General features: G+C 46.7%; 1 protein-coding gene across 1 annotated transcript in view; it reads right to left on the reverse strand.

The window, feature by feature from the left end:
* The window catches only part of B4GALNT3 (beta-1,4-N-acetyl-galactosaminyltransferase 3), a gene marked incomplete at both ends in the record, with an annotated part of 56,713 nt that extends 40,162 nt beyond the window's left edge, over positions 1-16,551 (reverse strand). The window contains one exon of the mRNA XM_079545586.1: positions 16,404-16,551. Within this exon, the coding sequence (XP_079401712.1) occupies positions 16,404-16,551 (148 nt within the window). The remainder of the gene's footprint in view (positions 1-16,403) is intronic.
* Positions 16,552-22,473: the final 5,922 nt, after the last annotated feature.

Here is a 22,473-nt window from a genome sequence, read left to right on the forward strand (position 1 = left end):
TGTGGATAAGGCCAGGTGTTTAATGCCAGATTAGATGAGGCCCTGGGCAATCTGATCTGATGCTTGATCTAGTGGTTGGCTACTCTTCCTGTGGCAGGAGGGTTGGAACGTGATGATCCTTGAGGTCCCTTTCAACCCAAGCTATTCTATGATTTCTATGATTCTATGACACTGTTCAAACATAGCAGCCTTCTCCTCAGTGCCTTCCCCACTAACTGCCAGCAATTTCACTTGTTTGAGATCTGTATCACTTGTGTCTTTTTCTACCCACATCAGAAACACCATCAGAAAAGCACCTGAATACAAATTCAGCACTGAAATACTCCTGTATCATGTACACATTACTATAGCTGCTTTCTTGGAATATGCTAGCAGCAGCCAAGTGTATGCTGAAGGAAGGAAAGGGCTCCACTTTGCTTTAACAGCCCCTTTCCCTTCACACAAGGCATGGAAGAATCAGCCACATCAAGTTACGTCTTGATCCAATTGAGCTCAACAGGATTTTTGCTACCATTCCCCAGGAGAAAACTATTTGGCTTATGCTGTTTTGCAGAAGGATATACACAGGTGCCTGGAAATGCACACATATCATTTTTGCTGGTTCTTCATCCAGATATAATCACACTTTCTGCTGTTTTAGCACTAACCAATTTAGACTGTACCAAGTTTTTCTTGACTACCAGTTCCTTACTGGTTGTTTCCCAGGCAAAGTGCTTTGGATTGTTGCTGAGACCCTGCAGACCTTTGACCAGCAGCATTCTGGCTCAGGAAATGATTTGCTCAGGCCAGGTATATGGCTGCATGGCTGATTCCAAAACAAAGCAGTCCAGACCACCTGATAGACTCAACACCTGCTGAGTGGAATGAGTAGGCCGTCGAAAGCTATTATTTGTGTATGGCCAAAAGGAGGCATCCTACATTGCAGTATTGTCCACTTTTGCTATTTTTGACAGGAGTAGCTCTGCTCCTGTTGAGCTGGCCTGGAAGCCAGCTCCATCCAGGATGCATTGGGTGGGAACAATGGCAGAATTGAATTAGGGACTGGATAAAAGCAGGTGACAGTAGTCTTGTAAAAACAGGGGCCATTATTTTCTCACACTTATGGGTCATTAGGAGACCTAGGCAGCTCTCCAGAGACACAGCAGCCCCTCATCCTGCACCTGTCTGGGTTTTCCCACCTCCACATCTCATGGCCACCTGTGCTTAGCCAGCATCACCCACTTAATTGTCGGTTCCCTTGGCCATAACCTATCAGCTTCATCTGACTCCTGTCTGGGATGCCACACTGAGTGGCAGGGCGGCCCTGACATTATGTATTTGATTAATGAGCATCCTTGCTTCTTTTTATCCTGGATTCTTAAGCTAAATTTCTCAGGGTGAGGCAGAGGAGATTCATGTGCCGGAGCTGGGACACAGCAGAAACTTGCCCTGCAGCACCCACTATTGGAAACCAGAGCAGCCTTTCCCAGTGAGCAGAGGCAACACACAATGATTGACACCAGTTCCCCATACATACCCTTTAGTCAAAGCCTTCCTGATGGAGAGCTATTGAGAGTGGCACTAAAGGGCTGTGCCAGGACAGGAAATCTGGCAAACATTATGGAGCATGCGGGCTTTCAAGGAGACCCTCTTCCCTCAGATGGCTAACCTGGCCCTCTTGTGTGTAGCAGTGAGATAGACAGACACAATCCAGTTGTGATGTTTTTACAGAAAAATACGGAGAATGTGCTACAAGGCTGAAATCTTCAGATCCCTACAGGCAGTTTGCATGCTGCCCTGCCCTGTTAAGCACTAAGAAGTGACTGACTGCTAGTAATGACGCTTGTTACCTTGGCTGTAGGAACACAAACAAGATTCTCTAAGTTCAAGAATGTTTCTCAGAATTTTAGACTTGTTAAAATACATATTTTTTTCACCTACAAGTGACAACCCTTGAGCTTAAGAACTCTGCATAATGGCTTCTTTGTGTTTCCTTTAGGAAGGTGCCCAGCACCTTCAGGTACTTGTGTACCTGCCAGCACTGGAAAACTACAGAAACACCCAAGGAGAGGAATGGGAAGATCTTATAATTCTGATTAAGCAAAGGGAGATTAAGAAAGCCTTTGTTAAGCAACTGAGGAACAGGATGCTGAAGTGAATATGGGTACACTTCCTGATAAACTACAATCTCTAAATATACATGTATCTCGGGCTACAGTCCTAAGTCTGAAGAGGTGTACATGTTACAGGCTCAGCTGCTTTCTTATCAGGAGCTGGGATGATAGTTCAGTGCAGAAAGCCCTAAGATGGGAAGAGCAAGAACTGCCACCAGCCCAGATGAAGAAAAGCTGAGTGAAAGCTGTACAAGCTGCACAGAGTGCGGGAGGCACACAGAAATTGGCAGTGGCTCTGTATGATGTTGTCTGCGTCCCACTATGCTCTCCTCTGGGAGAAAGATGCTACTTCTCACAGCTCTGCTGCTCCAGCCCATGGAGCTCATTGCAACTGAAACAGGCATGTGTGCAGCTACGTCATCAGGATGTGTTGTGCACAGCGAGGAAGGGAAGGACAAGAGGATGGCCTGTGCAGAGGAGGAGGCAGGCAGGTGTGAAAAGTAAAGGTGGCTGCTCAGGATCAGGGTACAGAGGCAGTGCAATGCTGAGGATGCTGACATTCTCTGCTGTGCTGTATGGACCAACCCAGTGAGCAGTTGGCATGGGATGGGGTCAGAACTTGAAATGGAAACATAGTTGCAACCCTAGAAAGGAAAATTGCAAGAGCCATGGCCACAGCATGTCTTATTTATGTGAGATCTGAACTACCACCTTCACAACCACTGCTCTGAATCCCTAAGAAGGCAAGAAGGGGAAAAAAAATGTAACACAGAGCATGTTGTGCAGGGGGGAGCTTGGCAGCAGAGAGAAAGGCTTTCAAGGTCATGCAAGCATGAAGGGGAACACTGCAAGAGCAGTACTAGGTGAGGTCAGCAACTTGCAGGCATGTGCACGCTGAGGTAGATGGGTATTCATGCAGAAAGTGAGCATATGGGGGTACATCTGCACACCCTGAGAGCACAGGGGAGCATGCAGCTGTGGATGGAAGGGATACGTGGAGCCCCTTGGCCAGAGGAGAGACATGTGGCAGGGTGAAGCAGAGCAGTGCATGGCTTGCAAGTGTGCATCCATACCCATGCAGATGGGGATGGTAGGAGGTGAGGCAGTGTATAGCAGCAATCCCATGTTGCAAGTATTGGTGTATGCTGGGGTTACCTGGGCACTGCCAACTTTGTCTGGGCAGGAAGACAGCAGCACCTATCAGAGAAATGTTACTCACTGAAGTCTCTTAATTCTGGTGCTTTTGATGCATACATGTCCTACACAGAGAGGATCTCTGGGTGACAGGGAAATCAAGAGAAACCCAGTGCTGACAAGGGACCAACACCAGAGGGAAAGCTCATTGACAGTGACTGGAATCACTTGCTCATCTCATTGCCTCCAGGGGCTGAACACAGCCTGCATCATTCAGTTTTAACAAAGCATCAACATCTGTGATCTTATAAATCTTAAGATGAACTTTAATGTCAACCCTGGTGTAAAAACATCAGAGTAGAGTGTAAATTAATAGCCTCACACCTTGGCTCTATACAAACGAAACCACTGCAGCTGATGAATACATTATGCAGAACAGACACACAGAAAAGCTAGCATGGAAGACTTGCCTCTGGCCTACACAGCAATGCATGAAGTACTGTAGGAAGCTTAAGGGTAGTTTAGTAGCACACTACTGGGCTGCTAGAACCCCCAACTCACCTCACCTACCCATTGCACCATGGCCACCTCAAGCTCAGAGGAAAGAGTTACAACCAGGGGTTCATCCATGCAGGCCACCCTGGGTCAACCAAGTGCATGTAAAATTATCCTAGCTCTAACTCAACTGTTTGGCATTCAATTTCTGGGCCAAAGAGAAGAGGACAAGTGAAGTACAGGGGCTGCAGTTCTTCTGCCAGGAAGTTCTACTTCTTAGCCCAGAGCAAACAGGGTTTGATTAGGTGTGCTCAGCAAACAAGAGGAGCACATGGAGATGCCTTTAGAATCTGAGTGTGCACATCTGCAGAGTGTAGTTACAGACATTTCTTTACAAAGCTACAGATCCAGACAGTACTAACACATGTATTTAAAAGAACAAAAATTACAGAAGAATGCAAAGCAAAGCATTTTTACTTTGGCCTTACAGGGAGCTGACAAGTCCCAAGCACCCATAACAAACACAGCAAATAAAATCCAAGAAGTGTGAAAGGAGAATTGTAGCCTATGCACCTCCCACTGTACAAATGCACTCACAGCACAAACCTGTGCAATCCAGGACAAAACCACCACTACACACACTGCCTGCAAGAGCAAGAGCAGAAAGGTGTGAAAATGAGAAAGCAGTCCTGTACCAGAGGATTTGCCAAATTGGTGTGAGAAGGAAAAGATGGAGCTTCCTTTTCCCTCATCCTCCAAGCTAAGTCTCTAAGTAATACTTCACTTTGTTGGGTTCGGGGCAAATCCTTACCAGCAAAAACATCCACCTGAGCTGGACTTGACAGATCGTGCAATTCATTTTGCAGCTGCCTCAGCCCATATGTTTCACCTTTCTTACCCATGCTAAAAATACCTCAGTGGCCTTCATGGACTCCTCATTCCACCTTTGGCAGGAAAAAAGGGAAGCCAGGGACCCACAGGACAGTTTTGCTTCCCTTGCCTTGCTGGAATGAGACACATACCATGGTGGTCACAGGAGGCAAGCACCTAGACCTGATGCAGGTGCACAGATGGACACTGCCAGCACCACATCCCTCCAGCCTCCAGGGCTCTTCCCTTCCCTGCAACCAATGCAGCAGAGACCTAGCAGACGGCTGGCACACCCACTGTAAAATCTCCAGACACAACTGGAGAGGCCAGTTGGCACATTGGCTGGTTGACACATGAGGTGCAGCCATTCCATCTGCTCATTTCTCTGTTGTTTGTAGGAAAAGGGGTAAAAGGAGAATTTCATTTGCCTTTCAACAGAAACATCACCAGACAGACTATGAACATGCCATCATAGATTTTTATTTCTTTCTGCCATTGGCCTAACTTTCTCCATGAGCAGTGCCTGCCAGCACTCCTTTAGCTCCTTGCCATTGAGGTGCTCTGGAAACAGAGCTCCTTGCAGACAGGACCTTCACAGGGCACGTCAAGCAGACCCCACATGTCCAGCATGAGTCTACTTCAAGCACTTGCATCCTGGCACCCAACACGTTGCTGGGAAAAAAAAAAAATCTCAATACAAACCTCGATTACATTTATTTGGGTTTTATTTTGGCTGTCTGGGATGTTCACCTTGCTCCACTATGCGCTTAGGGATCAAGTTCCCATCTCCGCTGCATCTTTCCACCCATTTCTTGCTCCAGGGCTGTGCAATTCAAGCAAGGGCAATGAACGGGAAATGTCAAAGGTGAGAACCTTTGAAGTGAGGTATGCCTGAGGCATCCACGCCAGCAGGATACCAGCAGGACTGGCTGGGTCCAGCTGTAGTCTCTACAATTAACTGAATGGAGACTGTAGCAAGGTGTGGATTGGCCTCTTCTCCCAAGTAACAGTGATAGGATGAGAGGTAATGGCTTTAAGTTTGCTCCAGGGGTGGTTCAAGCTGGATATTAGGAAAAATTTCTTCTCAGAAAGAGCGGTGAAGCAGTGGAACAGGCTGCCCAGGTAGAGTCACCATCCCTGGAGGTTTTCAAGAAAAGGGCAGATGTCACACTGGGTGTTGTGACTTAGTGGTATGGTGGCGATGGATTGACGGTTGGACTAGATGGTCTCAGTGGTCTTCCAATTTTATTGATTCTGTGATCCCGTGAATGTGCATTCCCCTGGAACTGGAGTCAGTGGGAGCCCAATTAATGCTCTCTCTTCACAGAGATCAAGTGTTTCAAAAGGCTAAGTAACTGTTGTCATTAGTATCACAGGGGTACAGGCCACTGAAGGGCCTTGTCCTGGAGCATCAGCTAGTCAGCAGCACCCCATTCCCCCAAACTGGATCTGTAACCACCACACCACACCCCTCTCAGCCATAAAAAGACAAGTGCTCATTTACGGTGGGCGCTACTGAGGGCAGCAAATTCCTCAGCAGCTTGTTCTGGCAGGGTGGGAGCACTGAAATAGTTTTATGACAGCAGCCAAACCCCACATCTGCCCAGAAAACCTCTCCCGGAGCAGAGACTTATCCAGGAGCAGAAGCTGGCCTCCCAGCCTGTTTACATATTCAAAGAGAGGCAGAGAAGGAAACAGAGCCCTGGGAATAAGGATTTCCTCCCAGCCGCTTCAGCCCTTTCCCCCCTCCCCCCCCCCCCAGTGGCACCCTGAGGCACCAGATGTGGCAGCAGGCCAGCAGCAGGCCTGCCGCTCTGTGTGGAGCGATTCAGGGCTGCACTCCTCTCCCCCTTGCCAGGCCTGGCTGGGTCAGACGCGGCATTTGGCAAGAGCAAAGCTCCCTGCTAATTTTAGCCTCCAGCTCTCCACCCAGGCAGCTGGAGAGCTGCGGAAAGCTGGGCAGCACTGAGGTGAGGGCTGGAGATTCTGTCTTCAAACGGCCCGCATGCTTCCAGCTAAATATAAACCCACGGCGGGTGGGGGACGGAGCGAGGCCACGTCACAGCTCCCCAGAGACCTGTTGCTGGAGCTCGCCTGCTGCCCGGAGGGCTAAAAATCCCAAGACCATGACAGGATCCCACGTGTTACACATATTTACAGAGTTATGAGCATTTGTGAGGATGAAGCAGGTAACCATGCTCTGCAAGTGATGCAGAGCAGTGCAGCACAGAGTACCACGCTAGGTACAGGGAAACCAGATGTCTTGGCAGGCACAACCGCAGTAAAAAGCCACCATGGTACCAATTTTCAAGGCATCAAAAACCCCTGTGACAGCAAGAATGTTCTTAGCCACCTAGGTAGAGTTGCTTACAACCAGTTGCTAGAAGCTTCTGTAATTATCACTCCTGCATTTTCCTTTTTAAAACTCAGAGTCAGCAGTTTACCCTGTACCCTCCAACCTCTTCCTTCATCTCCTCTCCTTTTGATCTCTGCACCCAACACCACCGGTCCCAGCCTCTGCTCCACTGAAATCTAAAGCATTTACTTCTAATTCAGACTTCAGCTCTTTGTCACCCACTGCTTTTGGGTGGCCACCAGCATTTTCTGGCCACTCTGCTTCAACACTCACCTCACTATGCTCCATTTCTGGCTTTCTCTTTCTCAAATAATTCCCTTGGCCTACATTCCCAAACACTGCTGCTTCTTTCCCGCTTTACTCATCTTTCAGATTTCTTTCTTCCTCTACTTTTTCAAGAGCTGCAAGACACTGAAACATTTCTTTCCCCTCCTCAGCGTCTCTATGCGTGATACCTAATTAAAACAGAGCTACACAAAAAAGGAAGTGAACAGTAGCACAGGTGAGCAGCATCATGCCAGCTACAGAGAAACATATTTGGAAAGCCATGAGCAGCAAAACTATATGAAATTCAGGTTGAGTGATGGCCACCACAGCTCCACCATTGGAGCAGGTGACTGACAGACAAGTAAACACACATGAAGGGCTGCAGCTATTAACTGCGTGGGGAAGAGAACACCCACTACCAAGGTTACAGCTTGTCAAACCCTGGTGTCACAAAGCACAGCTCATTCCCTGAAGAGGCAGGAGACCAAAACAACAGAGACAGAAATAGAATATGTCTATCAGAGGATAAAAAAGTTCCCAGCATAGCTTAGTACAGAGCAATGCAGATGTCCTTCACCTTGTACACTGAAAAAGCTTTTCCTTCCCCAAGGAAGTGGATGTGAAAGAGCAGGACCGAGAACTGCCCTGAGAGTCAACGGACAAGGAGCCATGGCAGCACAGAAAGAGGCAACAGAGCAAATTTCCCCAGCCCATGTGCTTGTGTAGGCCATGAAAAATTAAACACCTTTATAAAGAGAATTTTGTTTGTGAAGGGAAAGGAGAATCGTGGCCAATACCAAAGAATTTCTGATGCTTGAGGTGCTTGCAGAGCACCTGGAAAACAGGTGAACAGGGCAAAACCTTTTACCACAAGCTGCCATTAGGGCTGTGTTTGGCCCTTTCTCTTGTTTTGCCTATTGTGTTTGGCCTAGCTCTTTCCTAGGACCTGGATGAACTCAAATCCATAGGGATATTTGCTGTAGGGGGACAATCACAGAGAGGCATCACCCAAGGCTCTGTAAAAGTCCGATCTGCCAAGATGAAGCAAGAGAATCTAAATAACCTACATGGTAAAAAGAAAAAAATAAAAATTGAGAGGAAAAATTACAAATGCTTGAAATAGTGTCCTATTCATAGAATATCCCTAGAATATAAGGGTCATTGAGTCCAACTCCTGGCTCCAATCAGGCCTGCTGAGCTAAAACATCCTATAGACACAGGGCTGGACTTTCAACTAAAAAACTAAACGAAAGCTAAATGAATAATACTCAGTATTTTGAGAATAAACACTAATTCTGCAGTCCACAGTCAACACACTGGTTGCTTTTGCAGTACAAACCCACTCTGCAGACTGACTGAAAGCCTAAGGGAGATACAGTGATTGCAGGCACTTGCTAGCACAGGAAACAGAGATACAGCAGCACATTATACGATGGTCTGTCTTGACTGAAAACAAATTAAAACCTCTCAGCTGGCCTGCTCACAGCAAACCACAGGCTGCAGCAGCTAGCACTGATGCTGGCAGTGAGTTGCTGCAGCAGGTCAAGGAGCCTATTAGTACGTGGCAGTCTGGGCAGGATATTCTCAGCCCTCAGTAAGTTTTGTTCTATGGCCTAGATGGGGTTAATAGCAACCAGACATGACTACCACAATTTTACAGATAGCAACATTAAATAATGTAAATAAAACTAATTTAGGAAGTGAAGCATTTACGAGAAGGGCTGGAGACAGCTTAACTAGGTTCAAACAAACAGCAGCGCTGAGGAAGCTGTCGAAGCTGCCAGCACCACGTACATGGGCCAAGTCAAACAGCCCACACTAATGACATGGAAATAAGTGACCCCTTGAAGCAAGGCAGAAGCATATTTATTTAAAATGGCAGGAAAAAATACACATATTGTGGATGTAGATTATTCTCCCATCAAGAGAGCTTTACCAGGCAATTCTGCAGCCTAACAGGAGATGATACAGATCGAGAGTTTTTTACTGGTAAAAGAGATGTAACAGTACCTGACAAGGAACTGCTGTTCAACATGCATGAATTTACAAAATTCCAGTGAAAAACAGCCTTCCATCGAAACCTTCTAATTCCTGATACCTACAATCCAGTGGGCTAGTGGAAAAGAAAGTTAAAAATACACAAGATGCCTGTTACGGAAAACCTTGTAGTTAAGTCTCTGGTCTGTATTTAGTGTTTTTACATTACTGAGTCGTGCTGGCTGTCAACTGCTCATATTTTGCTCGATTGGAAACAAAACCCAGGAATATTTAGTCTGTCTGAAATCAAGGTCACTGGGGATTTGTAGATGAGATGGAAACCAGGCAGCACAAAACCAACCCATGTATGATGCAAAGGTCTGGGACACAATTTGCATCTGCTATGGAAAACAGTGACACAGAGAAGCAAGAATAGCACAAGATGTAATATTTTTGCCATTATAAATGTACAATATAGAGTAATGGATGACAGCTTCTCCAGATTCTAAAAAGAAAGGAGAGAAGAAGCCACATCCAGTCCTTTTTCTTCAAAATAAATAAGTCTCAAATGGGACAGTCATATCACACCAAAATAACCAAATCTGAGGAAATAAAACCAGAATTAGTGAACTTATGAGAGTAGCACTGATGCTTCAGGGAGACTCACAGGTTCACCTGGCAATCTTTGTATCATCTGAAGTGATCCACACCTCAGCAACTAACTGAATCTGGTTGCTCACTGTAGCTAATATAAATAATTTCTCATGCCAACATGAATCCCTGTGATGTCTTTGGAGGGGGCTGATTGACAGCAATGTTCCCCTACATAACCTTAAACACTTCCAAGTGCAGAGGGCTCTCCCCAGCCCAGAAATACCAAAGCCTTGTGCTAAAATGGCATGGGGGAGTTTCTTGGGTAGAGATGCAGAAGAGCTCTGGTCAAAACCTGGCCAAAGTCAGTAGAGGTAGACCTGGTTTCTTTTATTCTTCAGCTTTGGATGCTATGCATTGGGTTGTTGGGGTTTTTTTGGTGTTTGTTTTTTTTTTTTCCCCCCTTCTTCTTTTAAGCTTCCAGAAATCATTCAGAAATGAGTTTGGAAGACTGAACAAGAGATGAGCTCAGACTGCAAAGACCCAAAGCTGGAGGTGTATTTTGGCTTGGCTGATTAAACACGCAGACTACAAATGTCTCAGATCATAAAAAGTAGAAGTATCTAAGGACCAAGCTCACACCTGTTCCCACCCAAGGCATTATGTGTGTCTTTCTTAGATCTCCCACCACATTAAATACGACAGCTTATTTCCTTTTCTGGAAAGCCCTTCTCAACTACTACTGCAGGCTTAGGGGGAAAAAAAAAAAAAGCTGTTGCATTGGGAAGTGTCTGAAAAAAGGAATATCAGTGCACAGCAAGAAAAAACAGAACAGGGAAACATCAAAACATCAAGTACACAAATTCCATCTATTCTTAAGGCAATCACTGTAAACACAGGAGGAAAAAGTCTATCATCCCACAATTGCTATTGCCATGACCTACAGTAGAGCACTCAGGAAGACATCCTGCTTTTCACAGCATTGCAGACACTGGTAATTCCATACCAGGAGATGAAAGATATCACCTCTTCCAATGCCACTCTGCCTCCACATCTGCCTGAACCTGCAGGTGAGAGGCACAAGACAAAGCCTTCGTGCTGACAGCTCAATGCCAGCCACCCGCGGAGATGCACCTCCAGAAGACAATAGCGTTCCTCTGCCAAGCGCACAGTGTGGAGCAGGCACAGAGGAAGGCACAGCTCCCCGGTGTATGAGTAATCCTCACAGCCTGATTCAACAGGACAGGAAGGTGTGGTGTGAGAGTACGCATTGTGCTGGCACACCTTTACACAAACCTGTCACAGGTAACGTATGTAGTCAGAGGGGTGGTGCAAGAGGTTCTTTCTAATAATAATACAGTCTTTGCCTGGCCCCAGAAAGTCCCCAAATCGCTTGCAGATGGTGGGCCAGGTTCCAAGAGAGCAAACACTCACAGCTCTCATGCAGCATGCAGGGAGCCAGGCGTTGGGCGCCGCTCCAGAAAGAGGTTACATACAAGTCAGATCCCGACCTGACTTCGCGTCAAGAAGTGGAAAAAGCCAGATTCACAAGCTGCTTGCTGTATGTGCATGGGAAGGAATCGATTGCCTCCAAGTCAAAAACCCGTCCTGCCTGCAGTGCTTGCCTTCTCCCAAATCATGGTGTGCCTCAAGAAACGGTGTTGGCGCAGGTCACTGCTAACCAGTGTCTCGTTTCTGTCTTCAGAGGTGCCAGACGAACGGCCCCAGCCCTCAGCCTGTCCCGGTAAGGGAGGTGTTCCATACCTGGGATCATTTTTGTGGCCCTCTTCTGGATGTGCTCCAATAGACCCACATCTCTCCTTTACTGAGGACTCCACATCTGGATGCAGTACTCCAGTGAGGTCTCACCAGCGCAGAACATAGGAGCAGGTATCTAGCTTGACTTTCCCACTAAAGGGAAACAGTAAAGGTTCGGCCACCCGTGGAGCACCACATGCTTGAACCTCTCATTGTGGGCACTCAGCAGCCTTCGGTGCAATTAGCTATGCAAAAGAGTGATACTGAGCATGCACGGGCAAGTAAGTGTGAGTGTGAACAATTTCAAAAGCCAGACAGTGTGCACGTGAACAAAGCTGCACATCTGAGCATGCACAGCCTTATGCATAGGTGCAATGATGTTATAGAAGTGGATGAATTACACTGAGCAACTTCAGTATTTCACAGCTGCCTCCTAGCACACAGACATGCACCTGCCAGGACTCAGGATAGGTTTTATGCAGTTCACGCTGCTCTGTAATAACCTGGAGCCAATTTTCTAGGGGTGGAAACATTAAAGGCACACATATTGGGGATGGGAAGTTTTGTCATATGTGAATTTTACAAGCTCATCTCCCTGGATTCTCCTGAGTCCCTCCTATTTCCTGCTTCAGACACTGGAACTGCATGCTGCTGAATTAGAGCAGCAGCCCAGGACCCAAGAAATGAGACTGTCACAAACCCAAGTGGGAAGACAACGTAGTCCCAGCATTGCTTACACACAACGCAGAAATACGGAGGAGCAGGGGTGGGTTGGAGCAGCCAGGAGGAGCAGGTTAAAGCAGGGCCCCTTACTCTCTTACTTCTACAAGCAGCACCTCCCAGCAATTTCATCTAATCCTGCACACCCTGCTCTAACCTGGCTCAGCATCACTCACCTGCAATAAAGGAAATCAGTGCAAGTGACTTATGGCGTCACAAAACAGCACAGCCTTCACAGAAGAAAAAACAAGACAGCAGAGCAATAGCTGGGACTGACCTCGTCTCTAGGCTTGTTCACTGATTCACTTTTATGATGTTGATACAAAGTTTTAAAGCAAAGAGGGATTCTGCACAGAGGGATTCACTTATCCACGCGGAGCATGGTTTTCTCTCAGGAAGACCTCTCCCTGCCCTCACTCACTGTCCTGACTGTGCTGCCAAGCCAACAGCACTGCAGAACACAGGACTCAGACTCCAGCCCCGCTGCTCTGTGCTTCACTGTTGCTTCCTCCCTTCCCTACTCTTCACTCACTCATCCAGTCCTTGGAGGATGCCATGTCTGTGGGGACATTCAAAGCCAGGATGGAGGGGCTGTGAGCAACCTGATCGAGCTGTGGGCGTCCCTGTTCATAGCAGGAGAGTTGGACCAGATGACCTTTAAGGGTCCTTTCCATCCCTAATGATTCTGTGATTCTAAAAAGAAGATCCTTGCCTTCAGCACTCACTGGTGGGGCGAAGCTTGCTGTGTGGCAACCGGCAGAGATGGGAAAAGCACTTCTGCTCAGAGCCTGCCGCGAGGCAGCCAGCGCAAGCTGCCAGTGCCCAGGTTCCTTGGCAGGGAGGCAGCGTCCTGCCTGCTACAACTTGTGTCAGATGACAAGAAGCCACATCCAATGGGAAGAGAGTTGTGCCCCATCTTCTGCTCGCATCAGCGTGCTTGGTTTTCCTCCCTCAGCTGAAAACATGTTTATTTAAGATTCCTATAAATACCTACTGAGCAGCAGGACAGCCAAATATGCTCAATTAACAAAAAAAAAAAGAAAGAAAAATAAAAGAAACAAGCACGCCTCCCAGTAACAACAGGAGCACTCTCCTGCCCAGGAGACAACAGCCCTGCCTGTAAAGCTTTCCTCCATATTCTCATATTTAGGGATATCTTGATGCAGCCACACTTGAAGGTATTACTTTCTTTTTAACCAGACTGGCTGCTCATTTCAGTATTACCTTCAGAGGAAGGTGCCATTCCTGAGGGCCCACATGTTCACCCAGCCCTTCCCACCTGTCCCCAGGAATCCCACAGCCAGAGACTCTCCCTGCACAGTGATGCAATGACTGTGACCACTAAGTACCAATTATTACAGTAGATTCTCTGAGGTCCTTTATGCTCTCCCAGCCAGTGTTATTCATTTTCCTCTGTACTGGCCACTAGAGAGGCCATACCTCGAGTGCTGTGTTCAGTTTTGGGTCCTTCATTACAAGAAAGACACTCAGGCTCTGGAATGTGTCCAAAAAAGGGCAATGAAGCTGTGATGGATCTGGAGCATATGTCTTATGGGCAGCAGCAGAAGGAGCTGGGATTATTCAGTCTGGAGAAGAGGAGGCTCAGGGGAGACCTTATTGCTCTCTCCAATGACCTGAAAAGGAGCTTGTGGTGAGGTGGGGTCAGCCTCTTCTCCTGAACAGCAACAGGGCAAGAGGTAATGGCCTCAAATTGTGCCAGGGGATGTTCAGGTTGGATGTTAGGAAACATTTACTTTCAGGAGTGGTGCTGCATTGGGCATAGGCTGCCCAGGGAGATGGCTGAGTCACTGTTCCTGGAGGTATTCAAGAACCATGTTGGATGTGGCACTGAGGGACATGGTTAATGGGCATGGTGGGGATGAGTTGGGGTTGGACTAAGTGATCTTAGTGGTCTTTTCCAACCTTAGTGATTTGATTCTTTGATTCCATGATTAATGTGCTTAACTCGTTGCATAGCAGAGTTCCACATACAAAAAAGGAGGAGAGTCAAGGTCACAGCTCTGAAGCACCATTTAACTCCACTGTCTGCAGCCATTGCAGATTTACTTCTCCCACTCCACACTGACCTCTTGAGGGAGAGCAGCATGAAGCTGGGGAGAACAGCCATGCCCAAGGACCTCTCTGCACACACATATCTATTCCTTCATAGGCAGTTCTACAACACTTTTTTGGGGGCATGAAAAAAGATCAATTACAGACATAGACAAAAACAGATCTCCCCTAGCTCCCTTCCATGATCTACAGATCTTGGAACAAATCTACAGCTTTCTGCTTCAAGGAAGGAGCCTTATAGCCTTTTACCCAGAAAAATTATTGAGTAAACAGCCTTTGTATTTTATCAGCAATAACTAGGGAGGCTGTTGCATCAGGTCATTAGAGATGGCAGCTCTTGGTTGGTTCCCAGCTGTGACTTACAGAGGGCTCCCACCTGGGACGTATGAAGGAAAAAAAAGCATTAATTGCTCTGAGAATCACCCCCTCCTCTGCCAGCTCTCCAGAACCTCTGGAAAGAGCCACCACACAGGGTCACAAACACAGCCAACCCAGTCCCAAGAGAAGAAAACACTATTTTGTTCTAACAAGCAGAAGAAAACAAATACCAGTTGTTTTTCATTCCAGCTCCAGATTTCTTTTCAAACAAAGCAGGCTTCTGGAGGTACAGGGTGAGAAGAAGGGTGGGGAAGGTCATGGATTAACCCCACTCTGCTGGCAGCTTCCGAGATGCTCCCCAGGAGGCCAGGGAATGCAACCTCAATACCCAGCACTCTGGTGCGGCAGGGATCCTGATGAGGCTGCACCCTTCTCTCCTTGTGGCACCAGCAACCATGGTGGGTTGGGAGAGAATGCAACTTTTTATTAAACTTGAATATAATACAGTTGTTTTCCTCATCTTCTGTTTTAGTTGGTAGGGACCACAGTCGTGTCACTGTTTCCAGTTTCAGTCTTGAAACAGGATGAATTTTCTAAGATGTAAGAGTAGTTCCTGCCTAAAGGCAGAGGGGAAGAACCCAGAGCATAACAGCACTTTCTCGCTTGCATTCCTGCTATTCTCACCTCTGTCCCAGCCCTTTCTCCTACTCCCTCTCCCTTTGCATTGCTACCAGCACAGGTACCTTCATCGTGTGCCTGCACACACCCAGCCCTTTCCCCTTATCACCTCGCTCTCTCCCTTGCTGCACCACAGGAGCCCTTTTCAAGTTTACAGAGTTTTGGAGTGTGTTGGCAGGCTAGTATGCAGCAGGAATCATAGAACCATAGAATAACATTGGAAAAGATCTCAAAGATCATCAAGTTCAACCATAGACCCACCCCACCGTGCCCACTGCCCACATCCCTCAGTGCCACATCCACATGGTCACTAAACACCTCCAGGGATGATGACCCCACCACCTCCCTGGGCAGCCTGTGCCACAGCAGCACCACTCTTTTGAAGAAGGACTCTTTCCTAATGTCCAACCTGGATGCTTGGATACATTGCATAGACGATGCCACTTGGCACAGGCTCATCTTCCCCATCCCAACTAACTTCACCATGCATAAAAACAGCATCACAGATATAGGATCCTTTCCAGCCACCAAAATCAGACCCCTGGGCTGGAATAAAAACACGGTTTTAACCTGAAGATCACAGATAACAGGGAACAAATGGACCGGCCGATGGTCTGGTCCTGTAGGGGCTTTGTGGGAGCAGATACCCCTGGAGCACCCTGCACAGCTACAGCTGATAACCTGGTTGCTGACTCCAAGGGAAAAGGAAAAAAAGAAAAAAAAAGGAATCTGCCCGCACCCAATCTCCTCCCTGCTGTACTCCTCCAAGTTCGCACCAAGCACACCGTTACCAGGCCAGCAGCGCGCATCTCCCGGGTGCGCGTTGCCTCCTCCTGTACGTACGGACATACCGCCGCCGTCCCGTTAAGAGGATACTCAAAGCGCCGGCTTCGAGCCCGCCCATCGGACTCCGCAAACCCGGCCGGGTCCCGCGTCGTCACAGCCCTCCGAACAGAGCCGACGGCAAGAAGGCGAAATCCCGACACCGGCCCCTCTCTCGCGACACAGACCTCAGCTCCGGCCCCGGCACCGGGCAGAGAGACGAGGCACAGAACGGGACGGGCGATACTTACTGCGGACAGGGCCGGCTCCGCCGCCGGGTCCCGCCGCCGCCAGCAGCTCCAGGTAGGCGGCCCAGAGCCCGAGCGCCAGCGCGCCCAGGGCCAGCAGCAGCCGTAACAGCCGCCGCCGCCGCAGGCGCGCCAGCAGCCGGCCCCGCATGGCGCCGCTCAGGGCGCCGGGCCCCCTCCGCCCCGGGCCATGCTCCCGCCGCCGGGCCGCTCCGCACAGCACCGGCTGGGCTCGGCCCCCCTCCGCGGGGCGGGCCCAGGTGCGGGGCGGCGCCGCGGCCCCGCGGGGGCAGCTCCCGGGCGGGCTCTGCCGCCTCTCCCCGCACCTGCCTCCTCCCCGCGGTGCCGCAGCGCTGCCCGGCCTCGGGTCGCCCCCTCCGCCCGGGAGGGTCGGTACCCTCCGGCATGGAGTTGGGGGATGATAGCTGACATCTCTGGGAGGTGCTGACCTGCCCCTTCGCTCTGCGCTGCTGAGACAGCGCTGGAGCACTGCATCTAGACGTGGACTCCTCTGCAAGGGACAGACAGGGACCTGTTGGAGCGGGTCCAGAGGAGGGCCACAAAAATGATCCCAGAAGTGGAACACCTCTCCCATGAGGACAGGACGAGAGCTGGGTTTGTTCAGCATGGAGAAGGCTCCAAGTACCTGAAAGTACCTAAAAGGGAGGCTGTAAGAAAGAAGGGACTGACTTTTTAGCAGTGTCTATTGTAACTGGACTAGAGGAAATGATTTCAAGCTGAAAGAGGGAAGATTTAGATTGGATGTAAGGAAGAAGCTTTTTACAGTCTGGGTGGTGAGGCACTGGAACAGGCTGCCCAGAGAAGTGGTGGATGCCCCATCCCTGGTGACACCCAAGATCAGGCTGGACGGGGCTCTGAGCAACCTGATCTACCTGTGGTTGTCCCTGTTCACTGCAGGGGGTGGACCAGGTGGCCTTTAAGGGTCCCTTCCAACTCAAACAATTCTGTGCTCAGAAAAAGGAAACTTATTCTCCATCTGTCCATCCCCAGACAGGGGAGGTGAAACCAGGCACTGCCTGGCCACTGGGACACAGCTTGAAGAAAGACTATAGAAACTAGAGAGGGACACTTCTCCTGTCCAACGACTACACTGTTGGAACTTGTTTGCATATTAAAATAAATAAGCATGCAATTCTCTGGTTGTATGGAGGGAAGTGGAAAGGAAACTCTACACTAACAAAGGGACTGCCTACCCAGAGCACCCTCTTCACGCTGGGCATTCTCAGTGAGCATCCACTAGTTCTATCAACAAGGTATTTTGTGCTTTGCTTGGGGTTTTGTTTATTGTCCATTTTGGCTGTGTTTCCCCACAGTAATACAACACTTAAGGACATGCATCTCCTGTTCCTCTCCGGCTGCATCTCTGCGCATCCCTTCCTTGTTCTATTACACTTGTGCCTTTGGTTATCTAACAACTGTTTCTCTGTTCTGTAAGTTACTTTTAGCTCTGTGCCAACATCCTTTCTTTGCAGTCTCCCCAAAGGTTCAATTATCTGCCTCTTGCTCCTTTCCTTTTTTCTTCCCATGTAAGTTTCATGTTAACACCAATTACCAGCCCCGCACCCAGTACACCCAACCATCCTTTACCATCACCAACCCTGGTAACTGCAGGGCCTCCCTGCTGCCCACAGCCACGCTCTCAAGCACAATTCCTGACTTCATCTCAACATTTGTACCTGAAATGGCTGAAGTGCTTCTAGCAGAAAAGGCAGTTCTGAAGATGCTGTTGCCCATTATTTCCCCTCTTGGCTTTTTGGTACTGGACTCTATAAACGTGTTGCTGATAGGCTATGCTGGTAAAATCCACACTGATGCTTTGCAGCATAGTAGCAGAATCCACTGGTTCCTCAGTTAAACTCTTGGCAAAAGCACCTTTTTGACCAGTAAAGTTGCAGTGACAGCCCAGGTGTGACTGACAGCAGTAGCAGTCAAACCACTCGCTCTGCTGTCTGGGTAGGAAACCTCACCCATGCTTCTGTCTTTTCACAGCGTAACTTTTAATACATCTCAAATCCTAGTTGTGCAGACAAAATGGCATAGAAATGACCCGGCCTTCCTCCTCAGCTGCGAAGAGGACACATTTTGGTGTGACCTTGAATGCAGCCCAGTGCCTCGAGGAACATATCCTTGATATCCATCCTGCCCTAGGAATGGGCCTCAACTGCCTTCTGAGCCTCAGAACTCTCTCATATTCACAGCACGTTTGCACTTCCAGAAAAAAGAAAAAAAAAATTACCTAGTCCAGGGTGAGATCTTTCAAAAGACTTTTTAGGATTTATTATAACGAGAGACACATCTAAGTCTATGGTCATTTTGGACATCCACCTCTCTTCAAATCTGACTATAATTTTTCCTGACCTTTCTCCTTTCCTTTCTTAAAAGCACCAGGACTTGCTTTATAATTTAAGCGATTGTGCTCATCACCCTTATGTTTCAGAGGAGCTCTGAAGATACGCCACAGTCATTTTATTATGGACACCACTGAGCATAAAGTCAAACAGCTTCCCCTGGGACGATGCTGATCAGACCTTTCCCCAGCCAAGCTAGCACTAAAGGGAAAGAGTGTTTTACTGAGCAGTCTGGGAGTGACTCATTGCTGAGATAAATGTTTACACTGAAAGAGAGTCAATTTGATCCCTGAATCAATATAGGAGAATTCAGCACATCCAGGATGTGCTTCACCAGGGTAAATCCAGAGCTTTTTATTCAAATTGAACCCATTTCAGCAATTAAGGCCTTCCTAACGGAGCAGTTAAGATTTCCTTGCTTTGACATTGAAACTGGCTGGTACATAGAAAGCCTCTGTGGGTTTTCTGAATCAAAGCAGGTAATCCCTATTTACACATGTGTAATTTGTCCACGATCCAACAGCATCGTAATAAAACATGCAATTTAGCCTAAGTGAATGCTCAGCCCTTCTGAGGGCCTCATTAATAAAGTTGCGTGCGGAGCTTACTTGAAGCACAGCCACACTAACTCCTGCTCAGAGACATCCTTTCTGCAAATAGTTAATTTGGTACTACAGGGCCAGCATCAGAACTCCATCCCTACTATTCTCATGCCAGAAGCATTTTCCCCCAGTAGGTTAAATTCCAGTTACACCTATGGCATGTCTCAAAAAAAAAAAAAAAAAACCTAAAGATTTGATGCTACCTAAAGATTGAAAGTTTTTGTTCCTTACATTAAGGCCTATGAATGCAGCCATCAGAAGGAGTTGCTGCACTTTCAGCTCTCGTCCCTTCTACGAAGCATCTGAGTGTGTTTTGGTATACATGCTAACAGTGTGCTTCTACAGCTAGACTTGCAAGTGTAAGAACAGCTTTTTAAGGGAGCAAAGTGAGCATTTATTACAACCTCGGAAAATGAAAGCAAAGCGTTACCAAAAAATAGTAAAAAGAAAAATCTTAAAATGTCCCTTATATGCAAATGAGCTGTTATGCTGCTTTGAATGGGGATAGAAGTGACATCTTTAGTCAGATTTTGACTAAGCAGGCATGAATATGTTCCAGTGTCGCAAAACTAGATGTATTTGTGAGCTGCAATGAAAAGTCTGACCAACATAGTTTTCATCAGTTCATGATAGAACTGATCTAACAAAATGCATGGGATGTTGCTCCCAGCTAGTCTCAAAAACAAGTGTCTCATTATTTACCAAAGAAATACTTCCTGGCCTATGTACAGAGGCATTACAATTCCAGATTAGGTGCCCAGAGAGTCCACTCATACTGACGAAACGTGTCTCTGAACAAAAATGCAAGCAACTTAAGTTGCATGTGAGCATATATTCTTATTATTTAGGTCCATTCTAAAAGCATTGATTAATTACACTCAAATTATGGTATAGGAAAAACATGAGGTTACATGGGTTGTTCTTTTCTCCTCCTTTTGTAACCTTGCTGTGTAGGGCAAGCTGACACAGTATACTTTCCCTTTCCTATAATAAAAGCAGTAGAACAAGTGCTGAAAAAGCCCTACTAATATTGCCCACAAAAAAAAAAAAAAAAAAAAAAAAATCCTATCTCTAAAGGCACAAGGGACCATTAAATCATTTCCTGTTATTTCACATCATTATATTTCATTACGGTCCAACACGTCAAGCCTGGTAACTTATTAAAACAAGTCATCTTTTCCAGAGGCACAATCTTTTTTTTGTTTTGTTTTGTTTCAGAGACAGAGAATTCATTATCTCCAGAAGTAGTTTGTCATAATGAAAGAAAAAGAACCATCTTTCTGATCAAATGTGCTCTTTTTTCTTTTTACATTGAATCTCCAGGGTCAAGCTACTTGTTCTTGCTCAGCCTCTCTGCTAAGATAAAGAGGCCTCTGGTAGTTTTTCATCACTGTACATGTATATTAATCAGCCCTAATGAAACACAGTATGAGCTCTTACACAACCTTCTCATCTCTGCTAAATCATCTTTAGTTCTGTGCCTTGCCCAATACTTCAACACCCTTTCTAAAATGCACGCACTCCTAAGTAATGCTACACAACTTGTTTTCACCTTCTGCTCACATTTCCCCTGTGTGCAACACTTTTGCACCCCAGTCCCCAATAAGCTTGTTTGTCCAGTTCCAATCCTTAATCCTTGGACTGTCTCCATATTCCAAGAGTCAGCCATTTGAGAGGTAGGTTACAAATTGTTTGCACCTACATAACACGGCACTTAGTTGTATTGAAATGATACAGATCACACATTCACATCAACTGTCCAAAAAGCTCATCTTTGGAGCAAATGATGGAAAATGGACTAACCCAGGGCTCAGAACCTTTTTCAGGAAACCTCTGGGAAATGCCAAAAACGTCTTAAAAGGCAGTTGCAGGTGGTAGAAAGTACTTGACTTTTTAAAGCAGTTGTTGGCCTGAAGGTCCCCATTTGTTTTGGCAACATGAAAGCAACATTTCACATAATCATGTGATGTCACACAGAAAAAGCACATGCAATACTCTGCACTTCCTGCCCTTGGACAAACATTCAACCTACAAATAAAACAAATTCACAGGTCAGCACTATTGTAATTTCTTCCCTTACCCAACTCAAATAGGAAAGGTTCATAACCTAATGACAAACAAAGAATAAAGTCCAAGATGTACATTGATCCAGAAGCACCAGCAAATATTACGAATGTTGCCAGTTTATTCTGTTCAGTCTTTCAAGTAATAAGAAATATTAGTAAGGAAGACAGGAACTTAAACATTTACATCCTTCTTTCCCCAATACTTCTTCCTAATGCTAAAAATGTGAACATTCAAGCCTACAGTCTTTATCCAGATACACTGCATGGCTTTCAAGAGAGGAAAATTTAACTTAATCAGCAACTTATAGTTTGGAAAAGCTGAAAAGAAGCAGAAAACTTCTTTATACTGGTTCAAGAGGCTTTTTTTGCTGGCTTCCTGTCAATTGAATTTAAGCAGATGGATCTTGCTAAGTGGTAATACTTTATTATATAGCATTTTTTCAGAAGTTGCCTTTCAGGACCTGTAAAATATATATATATATATATATATATATATATATATATATATATATATATATAAAATTCTGTTTTCAGACTGGTAGAATATTATCTCCCATACAAGCTTCCTTTAATTAGCTAGACTTATCTGAGATAGTATTCAGCAGCTAAGGGATGAGACTGAATTATGGACAGCATAAGTTTATTAACTTCCCCCAGCTATCCACGTGGCATTGGCATCTAACCTGTCCACAAATCAGTTTCTGAACAGGATCACCATTTTTTAGCTAAACTAGTCAGTGATAATACACTTTAAAAGAGCCTATTTTAGTAGTGGCTAAGCACCCAGAAACACATCTACCCACAGCGAAGTCTGTCTGACTTCAATATGACTGAATATGACTTCAAGAATACACGTGCCCAATGAAAGCCACAGTGTAGGACCATAAGGGACAACAAAATTTCCAAGACAGGGTACAAAACTGAAGCAGGCCTTGACTTTTCAAAGCAATTTCCCCAGTGTATTGTTTTAGCTGGTACTGTATTAAAAAAATGTATATATTTCTTCAAATTTTGACAGCACAAGAGCTACCTCTCC

The sequence above is a fragment of the Tetrao urogallus genome (assembly GCF_951394365.1).
Source record: "Tetrao urogallus genome assembly, chromosome: 1".
NCBI classification, from domain to species: Eukaryota; Metazoa; Chordata; class Aves; order Galliformes; family Phasianidae; genus Tetrao; species Tetrao urogallus.